The sequence below is a fragment of the Ranitomeya variabilis genome, chromosome 1, assembly GCF_051348905.1.
Source record: "Ranitomeya variabilis isolate aRanVar5 chromosome 1, aRanVar5.hap1, whole genome shotgun sequence".
In the NCBI taxonomy this organism is placed as follows: domain Eukaryota; kingdom Metazoa; phylum Chordata; class Amphibia; order Anura; family Dendrobatidae; genus Ranitomeya; species Ranitomeya variabilis.
The window spans coordinates 43,053,624-43,074,381 of record NC_135232.1 but is presented as its reverse complement, the minus strand read 5'-3'; the positions used below and the strand labels follow the sequence as shown (position 1 = coordinate 43,074,381).

The following is a 20,758-nucleotide window of genomic DNA, read 5'->3' as shown; positions in this document are numbered from 1 at the left end:
TATATACGATTCATTCATAAAAATGTTCACGTGTTGCATTTTTGGCAGTTTTTTTTTTTTTTTTTGCTTTTTTTTTTATGCTTACTAAAAACTGCGTTTTACAGTACCAGCCATGACATTTCAGGGTATGGGCAGACGACCTGGAGCTGATAGTACATGTCCGCTGCGTGCAAAGCGCTGCGGTCTAATGAACGCAGGCGATTCCGAATGTGATCACTGAACCGTGCGGATTCACCGCGTCCAATATATTGTACGGGTGAAAGTTCTCTTGTGGAGACTCGCTGCGGTCTGAAGAGACGCGCCGCATGTCAGTCTCCACGGGTGAGCTGCGAGCGTCTGTGGATACATAGTGGACATGGGATTTCTTGAAATCCCATCTACTCTGCTGTAACATCGGGACACTGCGTTGACTGACCGTCTGCACCTGCCCTCGGATATCTCAGACACTTCTTTGTTGACTGAATTTGAAAACTGCAGCATTTTTTTTTTTTTTTTTTACATCTGCAGGGAGTCAATTCTTCCAGCGTTTTTTCCTCTCAGACAGCTAAATGTGAAATGGGTTTTTGCAGTATTGTTTGGTGAATAAAACTAACTTTATTAAACATGTACTGTAGACAAAGCACACCTGTACAGTAATCCACACTGCCAAGACGGAAAAAAAGAAAAAATAACGCAAGAAAAACACTGCGTGTGAACATAGCCTAGTGCTTCTATACAACCATTGTATATACCAGACCTGGGCACACTGCGGCCCGCGGGCAGAAAGAGCGACCCTGAGGCAACACCACGCCGTCCCCTACATCCTCAGGATGCAGACATCGGTGAATACATTGATGGAGGATGGAGCCGTCAACTCCATTTTCCACCAAAGTTTGAGACCGGAGAGGTGAGGACGCCATTTCACTGTGCTACTGAGACCGGAGAAGAGCGCCGGGGGTGACAGGAGCAACAGGAGCATGCGTTTATGTCTGTATGCTTATCTGAGGCTACAGGGGGGAAGCAGGCGCTGTATGCCGGAGAATATGGGGGTGAGGGTCACGCTGCATACCGGAGAATGTGGTGGGGGTGCTCACGCTGCATGTTTGAAAATATATGTGTGTGTGTGTGTGGGGGGGTAACGATGCATACCGGAGAATATGTGGGGGGGGGTTACGCTGCATACCGGAGAATATATGGGGGGGGTTACGCTGCATACCGGAGAATATATGGGGGGCTACGCTGAAACAGAGAATATGTGGGGGTGGGGGTAACGCTGCATACCGGAGAATATATGGGGGGCTACGCTGAAACAGAGAATATGTGGGGGTGGGGGTAACGCTGCATACACTTAATGAGAAATATGACACCGGCGTCACTTTCATTGTTTTCTATAGGAAATCCCAGGCGAATACATTTCCTATTTCCAGGGACTTTGCTACGTCGCTGCTTACTTCCTGCATGTAACTTTTGCTGCAGAGCCGGCACAGTCACTTCCAGTAAGAATTCTCCAGTGTTCAGTGGATAATAGATGGGGGGCGATTCCTCAGCATTATTCTCCTTGAATTCAGCCTTGTTCTTCTGCAGAATGTCTGCATTCCTCGCTCTGCCGGCTCTAAGTGACACCAGAGGAAAGACAGCTCATCATTCCTCTCTGCACAAATCACATTATCGATTTTCTGCCCCAGTCTTCAACCAGCTGACACTTTATAAAGTATTTAAGAGCTCCGCACCGGCAACAGCTCATCTCCCAGCACATCTGCAGATGTAAAACCCAGGCTGGCACTCAGGGACGGGCACAGAGAGATGAGGCCCCCAACGTGCAAGAACGCCAGCCGGGCTCCCCCCCAATGTGCAAGAACGCCAGACGGGCTCCCCCCCCAACGTGCAAGAACGCCAGACGGGCTCCCCCCCAAATGTGCAAGAACGCCAGACGGGCTCCCCCCAATGTGCAAGAGCGCCAGACGGGCCCTTTGCAGTTTAATAGCTCATCATAATGCGCCCCTTTATGTGTCTGGGACGGAGGCTTCGGAGGTAGAAATTGTCCCCAAGTTACACCAAGTGTGCCCACCTCTCCAGAGTCCACTGGTGCACGCTTCCTGAAACTCTAAAAGAAGATTGTCTCTATTGGACACACCATAAATTTCTGAAAAATGAAGGTCCCACCTATTTCCAGAACCTGGTTTCCCAGATCCGCCGTTCTAACAGAGATAGGACCACCAGTGAGTGGAGAGGCGGCGGCGCTATAGAAGTTCCTAAAATAACTGAGCAAATACCTTTGGATCTCCCATAGTAATGAACAGAGAGCGCAGGGTGGGGGATGGGTCACACCACCACCAGCCTGTGGATGGAAAAAGGAATCGGGGATCCCATGTTCTAGAGATAGATGCTGAGAGGTGGGACCTGACCCTCAGCAGGTGAAGAGTTGACAGCACAAGTGCTCACTAGTATCAGTTCTTTGCTATAGTGGGGGGTGATTCCACAATATGGGATGAGTCATACTTGTTGGATAGGTGGGATCCTCAGAACATGGGGGGGGTTCCCTGATGACTTGTTCCAGGCAGCATCCGACCACCAGCGGATGACGAAATGCCGGCACATGCGCTAGCTCTCGCCATTCATTGCTGTAGGAGTTATGAATATAGATCTTAGAAATTCCATTTAAACGCATCTATAGGCGAAGTAGACGGGTGCTAATTAATACAGGGGCTTTCAGCAAAAAAAAACTATATATTTTTTTTTTATGATATAAAAATAGTGTAATATATTACCCTGCACAGTATATACGTTCATGTGTGATGGATGCATCCGTACGGCACCAGTCACAACCTTGACTTTCTCACAAATCTAGTGCTATTCCTGGAGTAAGTGTTCAATGGAAGCAAGAAAAACATGAAAGCACTAGAAATAATTCACCGACGTAGCAGAGCTCAGATTGTCTCATCCTAACCAGGACTGCAAGTATAAGGACTTATTGATTATTGGGGGGGTCCACCTCTTCCATTACAGGGTGGACAGAGTCACGCAGCTCGCTCCTTGGCCATGCCATTAATTCCGCCCTTAGCGATAGCAATGAGGTTCCTGTAGCAAAACGACCCCTAGTAAAAAGAACGGAGGGGCGAGAACAACCCAACAAAAATGAGGTCCTCCTGGTTCTAGCCACAAATTCTACGATTAATCTATGAATTTTATTAGGAATTTCATAAAAGAATCTAAACATGTCGTCGCTGGGTGTGGGTGCAACATTTCTCCACCTGCGGCCATCATTTCTTGTTTTTGGAAAGGTGTAGAGGGAGGAACTGAATGATATTCCTATTATTAATGTGTAAAGAGGGGTGTTTGCCGCAGACGCTTGGTGTATACGAGGAGACGCGTCGTAGAGGATGTGAACATTTATTAAAAGGCTGAGAAACAGTGCCATGAAATGAAAATAGCAAAAATCTGCAGATCCCTGAGCTTCTTATGAATGTCCCGTCCGACAGACCACCACTTTATCCAGACCCTATTTCCTATGGCAGAAATTCAATCCCACCCTAGATTATGAACACTCATCTTCAAAGACCACTTTCGCAATGCAATTTTGGTGGGTCGCCTTAAACCCGATTTCTCTGTATTTAGTAGTGCAGAGGTTAACCTTCCCTGGATGTCTCATCTCTTACCAGCAGTCTATGCTGTCTGCTAAATCCCACAGATTAAGCTTCTGTAGCAGCCCCTGACCTCTGGGCTTCAGACTGAATAGCAGCTCATGGAGAGCGGGATCATACTGTGCTATGGAGAAATGGCTTATTACTACCTGGTACAGACACACACCCATCCTGAGCTGTCCCAGCCTGTGATGTGTCATGTCGTAACACCAACTAAACCCAGGGTGCTGCAGGCATTTACTACATGTCAGGTGAATTCAGGAGGCCACACCAAGCCCCTTCCCATGCCCAAGAGAAACACCAACTAAACCTAAGGTGCTGCAGGCATTTACTACATGCAAGGTGAATTCAGGAGGCCACACCAAGCCCCTTCCCATGCCCAAGGGAAACACCAACTAAACCCAAAGTGCTGCAGGCATTTACTACATGTCAGGTGAATTCAGGAGGCCACACCAAGCTCCTTCCCATGCCCAAGGGAAACATCAACTAAACCCAAAGTGCTGCAGGCATTTACTACATGTCAGGTGAATTCAGGAAACCACACCAAGCCCCTTCCCATGCCCCAAGGAAACACCAACTAAACTCAAGGTGCTGCAGGCATTTACTACATGTCAGGTGAATTCAGGAGGCCACACCAAGCCCCTTCCCATGCCCAAGAGAAACACCAACTAAACCTAAGGTGCTGCAGGCACTTACTACATGCAAGGTGAATTCAGGAGGCCACACCAAGCCCCTTCCCATGCCCAAGGGAAACACCAACTAAACCCAAGGTGCTGCAGGCATTTACTACATGTCAGGTGAATTCAGGAGGCCACACCAAGCCCCTTCCCATGCCCCAAGGAAACACCAACTAAGCCCAAAGTGCTGCAGGCATTTACTACATGTCAGGGGAATTCAGGGAGGCCACACCAAGCCCCTTCCCCATGCCCAAGAGAAACACCAACTAAACCCAAGGTGCTGCAGGCATTTACTACATGTCAGGTGAATTCAGGAGGCCACACCAAGCCCCTTCCCATGCCCCAAGGAAACACCAGCAAAACTCCTCAAGGTGCTGCAAGCATTTACTACATGTCAGGTGAATTCAGGAGGCCACACCAAGCTCCTTCACATGCCCAAGAGAAACACCAACTAAACCCAAGGTGCTGCAGGCATTTACTACATGCCAGGTGAATTCAGGAGGCCACACCAAGCCCCTTCCCCATGCCCAAGGGAAACACCAACTAAACCCAAGGTGCTGCAGGCATTTACTACATGTCAGGTGAATTCAGGAGGCCACACCAAGCCCCTTCCCCATGCCCAAGGGAAACATCAACTAAACCCAAAGTGCTGCAGGCATTTACTACATGTCAGGTGAATTCAGGAAACCACACCAAGCCCCTTCCCATGCCCCAAGGAAACACCAACTAAACTCAAGGTGCTGCAGGCATTTACTACATGTCAGGTGAATTCAGGAGGCCACACCAAGCCCCTTCCCCATGCCCAAGGTAAACACCAACTAAACCCAGGGTGCTGCAGGCATTTACTACATGTCAGGTGAATTCAGGAGGCCACACCAAGCCCCTTCCCCATGCCCAAGGTAAACACCAACTAAACCCAGGGTGCTGCAGGCATTTACTACATGTCAGGTGAATTCAGGAGGCCACACCAAGCCCCTTCCCATGCCCCAAGGAGCACTAAACAGACAAGATCTCCAACCCCGTCTGTATCTGACCCAGTGGGAGATATGGCTGTCTTTACAGCTACCAACTTTACCCAGTATCTGAAAGCTGTAATGACATCACCTACCTAGGAAGGCTGCATTTACACCAGGGGCAGCAATGTTGGCTCAGTGGGTGTATTGTAGCCCTGGGGTCAAATCCCACCTAATAATACAACATCTGCAAGGAGTTTGTATGTTCTTCCCATGTTTGCGTGGGTTTCCCCCCCCCACACACGCCAAACACATACTGATAGGGTATCTAGATTGTGAGCAGTGTCACCCTGTACCTTGCTGAGAAAAATTATATTCTATGGGCACAGAAGGATCATATCAACGATTGTTCTGTGTACGCTGAAGAACGGTCAACCTGTCCATAAAAAAAAACAAAAAAAAAAAAACGCCTTGCATGTAGACGAACAGCGGTTGTTTCACACCTGCAGACTACCAGTGTAACCGGACCATACGTGAGTGGGAATGGTAGTCACAGAAGTTTGCCATAGTGGTCGTGGACTATGAAACATGTCGCACACTCTTCTGGGATGCTCTGGGCTAATTCCAGCCCTTTTGGCTAAAGTTTAAAATGATTGACAGTCCAGGTGGCAAGTGATGCGTTTCCACGAGACCATCATCATATCCAGATCAGATTGTTAGCGTCACTTTTTTTTTTTTTTTGAGAACTTTTCAATAACATTTTGGGTGGTGGTCTCAAATTCATGGTGCAGAGATTATATGCTTATTAAAAAAAGAAACAGAGGAGCCACGGCTAAAGTAAAAACAAACCTTATACCCCTCCGGAAAACTTGTACCTAGAAGCCACTAGCTCTAAACCTGGTACCACTGGCATCTCCCAGCCATCAGACTCTGCAGGACAAGGTCTTAGCTGGACAAGTGGCTCCTGACCATGGTGGCTTCACATCATCCATGTAATTAACAGTAGCCACAATCTCTAAATAAGTGCCAACTACATGAAACAACAATGGACTTTCAACATTACACAAGTAGATGGCAGAAGAAAAAAAAGCAGGAACCTGCACTTACTTCATCTTCTGAAAGTCCAAAAACTGGCTCCACCACAGTCGCCATGGAGGTCCAAGAGGTGGTTTTACAAGCCCAGGATCATAGAGAAGGCAATTTAGGAGATCCCAGTGCTGTATGTCCAGATAAAGGTCCAATGAAGGGAGGATAGGGGTGGATGTAAGACAACAATAAGGCAGGTGGGACCTACAAGAACCCAAACTCCTGTGGTGGCCTTGGATCTCCAGAAGAATCAATAATCCATGCAGAAAGGTACTAGGGTGGTCTTCTGCTCCTCAGTCCTCAATGTAGGAAGCCCCAAAACTGGTGAATGTGAAGCTCTCCCAGCTTCAGCTCTCACACAAACCCAGACTCATGGAAGGAGGAGTGACTACTAGATCCTTCCTGCCCTACACCCTGCTCACTGCAAGCAGAAGGGCCAGCTCCAACCCACAGAGGCGTGGAGGAGCAGCAGCACACCCAATGACTAGGGTCACCCTGCAGCTGCCAGGTTCGGTTGTCCACCACTTTTTTTTTTTTTCTCCCTGTGATTACTAAGAATGAACAACTTCTTATCAATCCTTCCTATTCTGCTCATCCAGCTAAACCCAAGTGCCCAGATCCCTGCCCTGTGATACAATGTATCAGTCCTGCCCCTGACATCAAAAGCTGCTCAGGAATCTCTGCTTTGCAATTTGGTATCCATTTGTGTTTGTAAACACATCCCACTGTCAGATCACACACACATAAAGAAAAAAAAAACCTTTTCCATTTTCTTAGCTTTGCAAAAAGCAAAAAAAAAAAAATAGAAAAAAAAATGTAGGAAATGTAGACAATACAACAGCGCCTCCTAGTGGAGGTCAGATGATACAGGCTGATACATTGTAGACAGAGCTAGCTGCTAATTATCACAGTCTAGGGCTTCTAAAATGTAGGAATTTTCTGCAGCTAATTAGTCAGTGCAGCCTCCAGAATGAGCTCTTTATTGTGGGGGGACGAAAGGGGATTTTTATGGGTAATGATGAAACAAAAGTACATTTTCCTTTGTGCTGGGAAGAATGAGTGGAGTTACTGCCCATTGTTTGCAAGGCTGCTATGATGGATAAAGTTGTTATTATTAGTAAAATCATCAGGCTGCAGGGATCCAAAGATCACATTCTTCAGGCCTGTGGAAGCATTCACATGGGAGGCATGTGACCTGTGATCAGCCACATTAATAAATCACAGCAAAGCTTCTGGCAAACTGGGAGGGAAAGGTTTTATTGCAGCTACATCTTCAGAGCAAGCAGAGCCACTGCAAAAATGGGCAGTGCGGTGGCTCAGTGGTTAGCACTGTAGATGAGCATTGTGGCTCAATGGTTAGCACTGTAGATGAGCATTGTGGCTCAGTGGTTAGCACTGTAGATGTGGATTGTGGCTCAATGGTTAGCACTGTAGATGAACATTGTGACTCAGTGGTTAGCACTGTAGATGAGCATTGTGGCTCAGTGGTTAGCACTGTAGATGTGGATTGTGGCTCAATGGTTAGCACTGTAGATGAACATTGTGGCTCAGTGGTTAGCACTGTAGATGAGCATTGTGGCTCAGTGGTTAGCACTGTAGATGTGGATTGTGGCTCAATGGTTAGCACTGTAGGTGTGCATTGTGGCTTAATGGTTAGCACTGTAGGTGTACATAGTGGATAAGTGGTTATCACCGTAGATGTGCACCGTGACTCAGTCGGTAGCACTGTAGATGTGCATGGTGGCTCAGTTAGCACTGTAGATGTGCACAGTGGCTCAGTGATTAGTACTGTAGATGTTTCACGGTGGCTAAGTAGCTAGCACTGTAGATGTGCACCGTGACTCAGTGGGTAGCCCTGTAGATGTTACATGATGGCTAAGCAGCTAGCATTGTAGATGTGCATCATGACTCAGTGGGAAGCCCTGTGGATGTGCATGGTGGCTCAATTTTTAGCACTGTAGATGTTGCATGATGGCTCAGTGGGTAGCACTGTAGATGTGCACTGTGGCTCAGTGGGTAGCACTGTAGATGTGCACTGTGGCTCAGTGGGTAGCACTGTAGATATTCACGGTGGCTCAGTGGTTAGCACTGTAGATGTGCATGGTGGCTCAGTGGTTAGAGATTTGCTTTGCAGCTCCGAGGTCCTAGGTTCAAATCCCACCAAGGAAAACATCTGAAAAAAAAGTTTGTATGTTCTCCTTGGGTTTTTCCTTTCACACTCCAAAGAAATACTTATAGGAAATGTAGATTGTGAGCCCCATTGGGGACAGTGATGATGTCTGTAAGGCTACTTTCACACTAGCGTCGTACTCGGCCCGTCGCAGTGTGTCGGGCCGATGTACCGACGCTAGCATTGTTTGCGGTGCACAACGGGTGCAGCGGATGCTGTTTTTCAGCGCATCCGCTGCCCCATTGTGAGGTGCGGGGAGGAGGGGGCGGAGTTCCGGCCGCGCATGCGCAGTCGGAAAAAGCGGTCACGTCGCACAAAAAAAGTTACATGTAGCGTTTTTTTGTGCCGACGGTCCGCCAAAGCACGATGCCTCCGTCGCACGACGGTTGCGACGTGTGGCAATGCGTCGCTAATGTTAGTCAATGGTGAAAAAACGCATCCTGCAGACAACTTTGCAGGATGCGTTTTTTCGCCAAAACGACGCATTGCAACGTATTACAAAAAACGCTAGTGTGAAAGTACCCTAAAGCGCTGCGGTATATGATAGCGCCATACAAAGCATAATAAATATGAATGCCGTGTTTTGTTAAAGGGGCATTGCTGCATTTTGAAAATTAGCTTTTATTGATTAATAAAGTCCCTGGATGAATCGGATTAGGCGGATGATGTAGTGTGCACAGCTGGGAGAAGGGGAGATGGCTCATTAGGAAAGGACACCTAGGTCGTAATCAGCTGATACTTTCCAGTGCTTCATACAACATTTATAGGAACACTCACCCCCCATAACGGATCCTCAGAGTAATGCCCAGTGCAAACTGTAAGGGGGCACATGGAATCATAGAATGGTAGAGTTGGAAGGGACCTCCAGGGCCATCGTGTCCACCCCCTGATCAATGCAGGATTCACTAAACCATCCCAGACAGATGTCTGTCCAGCCTCTGCTTGAAGACTTCCATGTATTCGGGTCTGACTATCAACCATGATGCACGGGCTGGCTGTTGGTCTCCTGGTCTGAACTACCTATGGAGAACTGCGAGCAGACCATGCCACATGGATGGCAGTCCCTGCCTGTGTTGTGGCCGTTGAACATGCAGACGCGGGGACTTTAACATATTATTAAAGCACACCGAAGTCACTCGGTTAGAGCCCGAGCATGCTCAGATAACACCTCATCCAAGCCTTTTCTCTCATCATGAAAATCTGATCCTGCGCACTAATACAAATATGTCCTTTTTTTTCCATAAAGGAATAAAGACAGACATATCAATGAGCCTGAAAGATGACTAAAGAGAAAATGGGGCCAGGATCAGACAGCCATTGGGACGTAATGACTGCAGAGCTCCTTTCCCGGCATTGTGATCTTTATTCGGGTTGTGAAATATGGCTTTCTGATCCCAGCCTTATTAATTCGGCATAACACAATGGATTCATTTCGCGTTCAGCGGGCCTTTAAAGGTTAAGTATGTTTGGTTTCTGTTTGTTGTTTTTTTTATTACAAACATTCTTCATTGCTCCCATGTAGCTAAAAAAAAGAGGATGTATAAAAAATCTAATTTAAAAAACTGTCCTACCATTTTGTGTACAGAGCTTCTATGCAGATTTAGGTGTCTGACTGTAAAACAAACCTACCATCTTTCTTTCTCTATCCCCATGATGGCACCACGGAGAGAGGGGTCCGCCCCCAGGGACAGGAAACCTACAGGTGAAAAAGGGCGTACCTCTCTCCCACATCAGTTGGTTTCCTGTCCCTGACGGGGAACCTACAGCACGTACCTGAAGATCCAGGGGCTGATCCAGTTCGGTTCCTGGCAGGGAGCGCCCTGTCACGGCTGGGTTGAGCGGGTTTTTTCTCCCCCCTTTTTTTTCCTTCCCTGAAGCACCACCGCTGGGGTCGGCGGACCTGGAGGCTGAGTGAGGAGGGGGAGGCAGTGAAGAGAATTGAGCCTGCCTTCCCCAAAAATAAAAATAAAAATAAAAAAAAAAAAGGGGGGGGGAGGAAGGAGGAGGTGACGGCGGTCACCGAGATAGCTTCCGTACCGCTGCTCGACAGCGCATGGGGGCAGCGGCGACTACCAACCCATGGAGTCCCAGACAAGAGGCCGTATGGATCCGGAGGCCAGACATGGGACAGCTGGAACGCCGGCGCCATCGTCGCCGTAGCCAAGTAGGTGTACGGGCGGGCCCCGGCAGGAAATTCCTGCCCTAAAAGAAGCTGCGCTGGGGACGGCGGCAGCGGCCACCGAAAAGATTACCGGCACAAAACAGCGGCGGCTGCGGCGGCATGTCCGACACCCCGGGAGCCGGTGACCAGCATGGCGCGCGCGCGTGTCTGACTGCAGGTTAAGGCGCAGGCACGGCGGGAGCACTTCCGGTTCAGCGCAGAGGCAGAAACCGGAAGTGAGACACTCCGAGCGGGAAATTTAAACAGCTGAGCAGCCTGGATTCGCTGCTCAGCTACCTTCACTAAACAGTGCGGGACCATGAGCGACCAGGAGCAGCAGGATGCACAGGAGGTTATACAGCTATCTCCTGAACAAGCGCAAGCACAACGGCACCAGCGCACACAGCATCAGCGCAAGAGTACTTCCTCTCAGCAGCGCAGCAGCAGTGGACGCTCAGGGTCACAACGCAGCCGAGCTTCTGCGAAAACTACGCGGCCTGTGACGAACCCAGCGGTGGATATAGTTCCCAGGCCCGAGACGGTATCTCTTGTTCACAGGAGGGTGAGTGATCTACGTGAAAGATCGGATTTTGATATAGGGTCACTCTTTTCTTCTAGGGAAAGAAATGTGTAACCAAATCAAAGCACAGGATATGTGCTATATGCCTGGAAGAGTTACCTTCCTCATGGGAGAAGAAGCTATGCAGCACTTGCATAGAGAAGACAATTCAGGAAGAGTCTCCGGCATTTGCCTCAGACCTAAAGTCATTAATAAGGAGTCAGGTGGAGAGTGCCCTCAAAGGCATTAAAACGTCAAACAAAAAACGCAAAACAAGTCATAGATCCCCTGAATCTAGTGTGGATGAGTCGGAAAGCGAAATATCCGATTCTGGTGATTCATCAGCCTCTGACACCTCTTCACTATCCTCCGAAGGGGGACACAGTTGCTTCCCTATCGAAGAGACAGACGCCTTGGTAAAGGCCTTCAGGACAACAATGGGTCTGGTAGATGAACGTCCTAAAAAAACGGCGCAGGATATAATGTTCAGCGGGTTGGAACAAAAGAAAAGAAGAGCGTTCCCAATAAATGAGAAAATTCACTCTCTAATTATGAGAGAGTGGAAAAAAACAGACAAAAAAGTTCTCTTGACTCCTAAGAGAAAGTACCCTTTCGATGACCCAGCCTGCTCATCCTGGAGTAAAGCACCAAAATTAGATGTGGCCATAGCAAAGGCCTCTAAAAAGTTCGCCTTGCCCTTCGAGGACATGGGTACCTTAAAAGACCCAATGGACAAGAGAGCTGAGATTTTCTTGAAAAGCTCCTGGGAAGCGGCAGGGGGAGGACTAAAACCAGCCATCGCGGCCACCTGCACGGCCCGCGCCCTGATGGTGTGGCTCGAGCACTTGGATTCTCAATTAAAGGGAAAAGTTGCAAGAGAGACAATTCAAAAATCGGTGTCTGTGATGAAAGGTGCGGCGGCCTTTTTGGCTGACGCATCGGTAGATTCGGCCAGATTAGCAGCCAGGTCAGCCTCCTTCTCGAATGCCGCAAGACGTGCCCTGTGGCTAAAGTGTTGGCCAGGGGATTTGCAAACGAAAACGAAACTATGCTCAATACCTTGCGAAGGCGAATTTTTGTTTGGATCAACATTAGATGACATCCTCGACAAAGCCGGGGATAAAAAGAAATCCTTTCCCGGGTTCCCCAACCAGTCTTACAGGTGGCCCTTTCGGAACAGAAAGTTCATGCGGAGGAGACCCCCAAAAGGGAACAAGGAGGCATGGGAAGACAAAAGAAATAAAAACAGAGGATTTTTGTTTAACAAAACTCCCCCCGATAATAAGAAAACACAATGAAGGTGTTCCCCAGGTCAGAGGGAGACTAGCACACGAACAGTCAGCTCTCCAGGGAGAAATTTTGAACTTAATCCAGAAGGGAGTCTTACAAGAAGTCCCATATCAGGAAAGAGGCATGGGCTTCTACTCGCCCCTCTTCCTTCGGAAGAAACCGGACGGATCGTACAGGACGATCATAAATCTCAAAAGATTAAACAGTTTCCTCGAGATTCCACACTTCAAAATGGAGACAATAAAATCTTGCGTGAAAATACTTTCCCTTGTGTTTCATGACTATTCTAGATTTACGAGATGCATATTATTACCATGTGCCTATTCACAGGGATCATCAAAAGTATCTCAGACTGGAAGTGAATATCCAGGGGGAAGTAAAACACTACCAATTCCAGGCTCTCCCCTTCGGGTTAGCTATCGCACCTCGGGTGTTCACGAAGATAATGTCAGAAGTGATGGCCCACATATGGGAACAGAATGTTCTAATAGTTCCCTATCTGGACGACCTCCTGGTGGTAGGGACCTCATTCCAACATTGCAAACAACAGTTGGATTTGGTCATGGCTTCTCTGTCGAGTCTAGGTTGGCTACTAAACATGCCCAAATCCAGGGTAGTGCCCACCCAGGTACAGGAGTACTTAGGGATAGTCCTGGACTCGACCGCGCAGACGTGCTACCTTCCTCAGGGGAAGATTCAAAAAATGACACAGGCTGTGTTACAGTTGACGATGTCTCCAGTCACCACTCTCAGAAAGGCAATGTCCCTGCTGGGCTCTATGACAGCCTGTATCCCGGCCGTGCAGTGGGCACAGTGTCATACCCGGGACCTACAATGGGAGACTTTAGATTCAAGCCTATCTCTGCACAGAAATTTAGACGGGCAGTTAAGCATTTCATCAAGCACTATACACTCCCTAGGGTGGTGTGCAAATCCGGTCAATTTAACCAAGGGGGTTCCTTGGTCACTACCGACGGAGAAAATCCTAATGACGGATGCAAGCCCCTGGGGGTAGGGAGCACACATAGACGATCAAGTGGCACAAGGGAATTGGAGCGAAAGTCAAGAGCTAGTCTCTTCAAACATGAAAGAACTGTTAGCGGTAAAATTGGCCCTAGTGCACTTTCTAAATCTCCTTCACTCCCATCACGTAAAAGTCTTTTCAGACAACCAGGTAGTAGTAGCATATCTAAACCACCAAGGGGGCACCAGGTCTCGAGCACTGATGGAGGTGACCCAATCCATCTTCCACATAGCAGAACACAACCTGAAATCCTTAACAGCTCTCTACATAAAAGGCTCAGAAAACCAAACGGCAGACTTCTTGAGCAGGACGCGCTTGAAACAGGGGGAGTGGGAGCTAAAACAAACGGTGTTCAACCAGATCGTAAAATGTTGGGGACAGCCAGAAATAGACCTATTTGCGAACAGTCGAAACCAGAAAGTCAAAACATTCTGCTCAATCGATCCCCGGGGGGGCCCAGTAGCTCTGGATGCTCTTACAATTCCCTGGAACTATCGCCTCGCCTATGCGTTCCTTCCAATATCCCTTTTCCCCTTAGTACTGAGGAAAATTCGGGAGGAGGGAGCAACAGTGATAGTAATAGCTCCATTCTGGCCCCGCAGAATATGGTTTTCTTGGCTAAGAAAAATGTCCATAGCAAGCCCTTGGGTTCTACCAGACACTCCGAATCTTTTATCCCAGGGTCCAGTTTTTCACCCCAGTGTAAAGAGCCTACACATGACAGCTTGGCTTTTGAAAGGAAGCTACTAAGTGATAAGGGTTTCTCACCCAACCTAGTGTCCACTTTACTACAGAGTAGAAAACTCGTAACCACTAAAATATACGGGAAAGTGTGGAAAAAATTCATGTCAGTATCGGGCGCAGATCCATCCAGGGAAATCCCAATAGGGAAGATTCTTGAATTCCTGCAGAAGGGGCTGGAAAAAGGCCTAGCTACAAGTACTCTAAAGGTTCAGGTAGCAGCCTTGGGAGCTTTGTATAATCATGATCTAGCCAAAAATCGCTGGATCATGAGATTCATTAAAGCCTCAGGTAGGTCCAGGCCTATCCCTCTTCATAATGCTCCTCCATGGGATCTAAACCTTGTTTTAAATGCTCTAACCAAACCTCCCTTTGAGCCCCTGGCGGACGCCCCTTTAAAGATCTTATCTCTAAAAACCACACTCCTAGTGGCCCTAACCTCGGCCCGTCGCGTCAGCGATATACAAGCATTATCTGCATGTCCACCCTTTACTCAAATACTTGAAGACAGAGTCGTTCTTAAAACTGACCCGGCTTACCTCCCAAAAATTGCGTCACAATTTCATAGGACACAAGAAATCTTCTTGCCCTCCTTTTGTCCCAGCCCCAAAAATGAGGGGGAAAAAGCACTACATACCCTAGATGTAAAAAGGTGTCTGGTCCAATATCTATCAGCCACTAGGGAGTACAGGAAGGATAGGGTTCTGTTTGTCTGCTTCCATGGTCCACGGAAGGGACAAAAAGCATCGAAAGCCACGTTAGCGAGGTGGATAAGAGATGCCATCGCCCTATCCTACTCATCTGGCGGGACGGCCATCCCGGAGAATATAAAAGCTCATTCAACCAGAGCAGTGGCGTCATCCTGGGCGGAGAGAGCTGGCGCTTCAATACAACAGATATGTAGAGCGACCACTTGGTCTTCCCAGTCTACATTTTTCAAACATTACCGTCTAGACTTGACCTCCTCTGATCTCACCTTTGGGCGAAGGGTTCTAGAGGCAGTGGTCCCTCCCTAAGAGTTACAATCTATTCAAATCTCTCCGTGGTGCCATCATGGGGATAGAGAAAATTGTAGTTACTTACCGATAACGGTATTTCTCTGATCCCATGATGGCACCCGTATATTCCCTCCCTTTTCACACACAGGTGTGCACATTATAATGTATTAATAATTAGCTTTAGTCACGGTGCCTCTGTTAAGTTAATGTGATTAAGTTTAATTTGTGCAAATATTGAGTTGCAGCTGAAGTTCTGTATAAAGGCTCTGTAAACCAACTGATGTGGGAGAGAGGTACGCCCTTTTTCACCTGTAGGTTTCCTGTCCCTGGGGGCGGACCCCTCTCTCCGTGGTGCCATCATGGGATCAGAGAAATACCGTTATCGGTAAGTAACTACAATTTTTCTGCTGTCTTGAGGTTAAGAAAAGGAGAAGAATAACGTGTGACTGCAGGATATGACTACACAGGGTTTGTTTGTAGTCTGTTACCATAGAGATACATCAATCTGCCTGGGAGCTGAAAAACTGGCAAAAGTAGCCAGGTTTTCTTCACTTGGGGTACATGTTAATGGGGTATTTCTGCTCTGCCGGTTACACGTACACTGTGACTGGGTGCACTTTCCTTCCTGGTACCTTTCTGCTGATGCCGCTCGTACACCAGAAAGAAGGACAGGGATGAGACTGCGCCCAGCCACTGTGTCCAAGCACGGCCGGCACAGCCAGTATCAGTGAGCATGCGCACAAAAGCGGGGAAGCTACAGTCCAAACGATTGCCGGCACTCACATCCTCTTAAAAGAATTGTTTTATTGATCCAGTAGTATAAAAGGCACAAAAAATGGATGAACACAACAGCACAAAAATTAAAAAGGCAGAGAAGAAATATCCACTGCCTCCCAGGCAACAGGTTTAAGACCCAAATGGTGGGGAAGCGTTGCTCTAGGAGTGAGCGCTGTCCATCACAAGCTAGAGAAGTCCCCAAGACGTAAATGTTTCATAGTAAAATATTCACGTCTCCAATAATGGAGCCAATGTCTGATTCCGGGTGACCGGATTAGGAAGCTGCTCTCCGCTTCCCTTTAAGGTCACTATCTTGGATGTTCTTGTTTGAGCTGTCAGGAAGCCATAAAAATTCCTTTCACTGTTGGTACACCTTCCCAATGTGTTTTCCAAATCATCACTTCCACACCTTATATCAGCACCGGGCCAAGATCACTAGTCATAGACACTTGTGAGAACTTGTGTAGGATTCTTGGAATCACAATAATTATATTGTTTTAAATGAGAAAAACGGTTGGGTAATACACATTGTGCAATCACTATATGATCTATAGGGACAGAATGTCATTCATTCACAAAATTAGTAGTCCACACGTCCTGAGTATCATTCTTCTGCAGGAATGTTTGATCCAAATGTTAAAAAGTGTCTGGTTCGTGCATTTTAGCATCCATGGACATATCAACCAAGAGCAGATGATAATACAGCTATGGTCCGTGGCATAACTAGAGGCCAATGGGCCCCGATGCAAAATGTTGACCTCCTGAGCCTCCCACCTGCATGTTGGTCAGATGTATCAGCCCTTGTAGCATTCTAAATCATCTAAGGAAATATGCGTTTCCCCCTACCCATAATGTAATAATGTCCTCCATCCTGAACTAATGTCACCCATCCAGTGCCCCTTCCTGGTATAATATCCTCTATCCTAAGTACGGTATATTCGAGCAATTATGTCCCCCATTCTGAGCCCCTGCCAGTAAGAATGTTCCCCATCCTGTCTCCATTCCTGGTATAATGTCCCCCATCGTTGCCCTCTCCCTGCAATAATGCAGCACATTAGCCCATGCTGAGCCTGTTCCTGGTATAATATTCCCTATCCTGGGCTACTCCCTGGTATAATGTCCCCCATTCTTGCCCCCTTCTTGCTATAATGTCCCCCATGCTGAACCTGTTCCTGGTATAAGGTCCCCCATCCTGGGCTACTCCCTGCTATAATGTCCCCCATTTTGGCCCCTTTCAATAATAATGTCCGCCATCCTGGCCCCTTCCAGTAATATATGTACCCCATCCAGAGCCAGGTTTTAAACAAAGTGGGGCCCCAAATGCTCACATATTGCACCATCACACAGAAATATTTCTGTTGTATTTACTTGCGCTGACTTTAGGCCGCTAAACAAGTGTGATTGACAATATTGAAGTCGTTTGACGCTTGTTTCCCGGCCTCTTTACACCGGCTGAGGAAGAAAGATGGAGACAGATAGTCCTCGATACAGTATAACGTAGGTCCCATATAGTACATATAGTATAATGCAGCATTCCTCAAAGAGTATAATGCAGCCCCCTCAGAATATACAGCAGCCGCCCTCACAAAGTATAATGCAACGCCTTCATAAAGTATAATACAGCTCCCTCATAGAGTATAATGTAGTCCCCTCATAGAGTATAATGCAGCTCCCCCCACACACACAGTATAATGCAGCCCCTTCAGAGTATAATGCAGCCCCCTCAGAGTATCATGCACCCCACACACACACAGTATAATGCAGCCCCCCACACACATCACACAGTATAATGCAGCCCCCTTAGAGTATAATGTAGCCCCACACACAGTATAATGCAGGCTCCTCAAAGTATAAAGTAGCCCCCAACACACAGTATAATGCAGCCCTCCACACAAACAGTATAATTCAGCCCCCCACAAACACACAGTATAATGCAGCCCCCCCATGCATAGTATAATTCAGCCCCTCCACAGACACACAGTATAATTCAGTCCCCACAAACACACAGTATAGTGCAGCCCCTCACAAAGTATAATGCAGCCCCCCCACACATACACAGTATAATGCAACCCCTTCAGAGAATAATGCAGCCCCCTCAGAGTATAATGCAGCCCCACAAACACACACAGTATAATGCAACCCCCCAGAGTATAAAGCAGCCACCTCAGAGTATAATGCAGCCCAATACACAGTACAAGGCAGCCTCCCACACAGTATAGTGCAGTGCCCCCACACACAGTATAGTGCAGCCTCCCACATACAGTATTGTGCAGCCCCCCCACACAGTATAGTGCAGCAGACACACACACACACATTGTATAATGCAGCCCTGACATAGTGCAGTCCCCGCACACACGGTATAGTGCAGCCCCCCACACAGTATAGTGCAGCAAACACACACACACTGTATAATGCAGCCCCCCACACACAGTATAGTGCAGTCCCCCCACACACAGTATAGTGCAGCAGACACACACACACTATAATGCATTCACACACACAGTATCGTGCAGCAGACACACTCACACACACAAAATGCTTACCTCTCCTCCTCCCCCTAATGCAGCCCCCCACACACATCACACAGTATAATGCAGCCTCTTTAGAGTATAATGTAGCCCCACACACAGTATAATGCAGGCGCCTCAAAGTATAAAGTAGCCCCCAACACACAGTATAATGCAGCCCTCCAAACAGTATAATTCAGCCCCCTACAAACACACAGTATAATGCAGCCCCCCATGCACAGTATAATTCAGACCCTCCACAGACACACACAGTATATTTCAGCCCCCACAAACACACAGTATAGTACAGCCCCTCACACAGTATAATGCAGCCCCCCCACACATACACAGTACAATGCAACCCTTTCAGAGAATAATGCAGCCCCACAAACACACACAGCATAATGCAACCCCCCAGAGTATAAAGCAGCCACCTCAGAGTATAATGCAGCCCCATACACAGTACAATGCAGCCTCCCACACACAGTATAGTGCAGTGCCCCCACACACAGTATAGTGCAGTCCCCCCACACAGTATAGTGTAGCAGACACACACACATTGTATAATGCAGCCCTGACATAGTGCAGTCCCCGCACACACGGCATAGTGCAGCCCCCCACACACAGTATAGTGCAGCAAACACACACACACTGTATAATTCAGCCCCCACACTCACAGTATAGTGCAGTCCCCCCACACACAGTATAGTGCAGCAGACACACACACACTATAATGCATTCACACACACAGTATCGTGCAGCAGACACACACACTCACACACACACACACACAAAGGGCTTACCTCTCCTCCTCCCCCTGCTCCCCTGCTTCTGCACTCTTCAGAGTGTCTCAGCTCCCATACTAGCACAAGCTGAGTCAGAGGCAGAGGCGGAGTGATAGGAGAGTGTTGTGAATTCTGCTCTTGGGCTCCCTCCGGTGGTTGTTGGTGGTAGTGCAGTTGTCTTGGGGTTGTAATCCAGGGCAGGTGTTTCTGCTGATTGCAGCTCTATTAGGTATTTAGGTGTGCAGGATCCATGATTCCCTGCCAGTTGTCCATTGTCCTTGGAGGGATTGCATCTCTCTCTGGTTCCTCATGCCCTGCTGCCAATTCAGCTAAGATAAGTGTCTGTTTTTTTGTCTCTGTGCACACATGCAGTGTGCTTTGCAATTCAGTTCAATTCATTGTGTTTTTGTCCAGCTTAGACTTTGTTTGGATTTTTCAGTCATGCTGGATTATCAGGAGATACAGATATACTTTCTATGTCTTTAGTTAGATGTAGAATATTTGTATTATCTGCTGTGGATATTTTTAGGATTTTAATACTGACCGCTTAGAATTCTGTCCTATCCTTTGCTATTTAGCTAGAAGTGCCTCTTTTGCTAAATCCTGTTTTCCTGCCTGCGTGTGTCTTTCCTCTTATACTCACAGTCAATATTTGTGGGGGGCTGCCTATCCTTTGGGGTTCTGCTCTGAGGCAAGATAGAATTCCCATTTCCATCTATAGGGGTATTTAATCCTCCGGCTGTGTCGAGGTGTCTAGGACGTGTTAGGTACATCCCACGGCTACTTCTAGTTGCGGTGTTAGTTTAGGGTTTGCAGTCAGTACAGGTACCACCTACTCCTGAGAAAGTCTCTCACGCGGCTCCAAGGTTACCGGATCATAACAGTACAACTGGCCAACAATGAGTTAAATGCATCTCAGAAGAAGGGAAGAAAGAGCCATTTTTTTTTTCTGTAGCCTGCTTTGTCTTTTCTTCCCTCTTTTCCTCTGGGTGACTGAGGAGTCTTGTGCTAGCATGGATGTTCAGGGATTAGTTTCTCGTGTAGACCAGCTTGCTGCTAGGGTACAGGGTATTTCTGATAATATTGTTCAGACTCCGCTGTTAGAGCCTAGGATTCCAACTCCTGATTTGTTTTTTTGGGGACAGATCCAAATTTTTTAGTTTTAAAAACAACTGTAAACTGTTTTTTGCTCTGAAGTCTCGTTCCTCTGGTGATCCCATTCAGCAGGTTAAAATTGTCATCTCCCTGCTGCGTGGTGACCCTCAGGATTGGGCATTTTCCCTGGAATCTGGGAATCCGGCCTTGCTTAATGTAGATGCCTTTTTTCAGGCTCTAGGATTATTATATGATGAACCAAATTCTGTGGATCAAGCGGAGAAGACCTTGTTGGCCCTGTCTCAGGGTCAAGAA

At 47.6% G+C, this 20,758-nt stretch overlaps 1 protein-coding gene across 7 annotated transcripts in view; it reads right to left on the bottom strand.

Moving 5' to 3' along the window:
* The window catches only part of NEDD4L (NEDD4 like E3 ubiquitin protein ligase), a 291,147-nt gene extending 284,021 nt beyond the window's left edge, over positions 1-7,126 (bottom strand). For 4 of the 7 annotated variants that reach the window (XM_077282669.1, XM_077282696.1, XM_077282685.1 and 1 more), the window contains exon 1: positions 6,358-6,715. In XM_077282669.1, the coding sequence (XP_077138784.1) occupies positions 6,358-6,402 (45 nt within the window). In that variant the 5' untranslated portion in view covers positions 6,403-6,715. Of the gene's footprint in view, positions 1-6,357 lie in introns of all 7 variants that reach the window. The other 3 variants (XM_077282677.1, XM_077282730.1, XM_077282720.1) reach the window with 2 other exon arrangements.
* Positions 7,127-20,758: the final 13,632 nt, after the last annotated feature.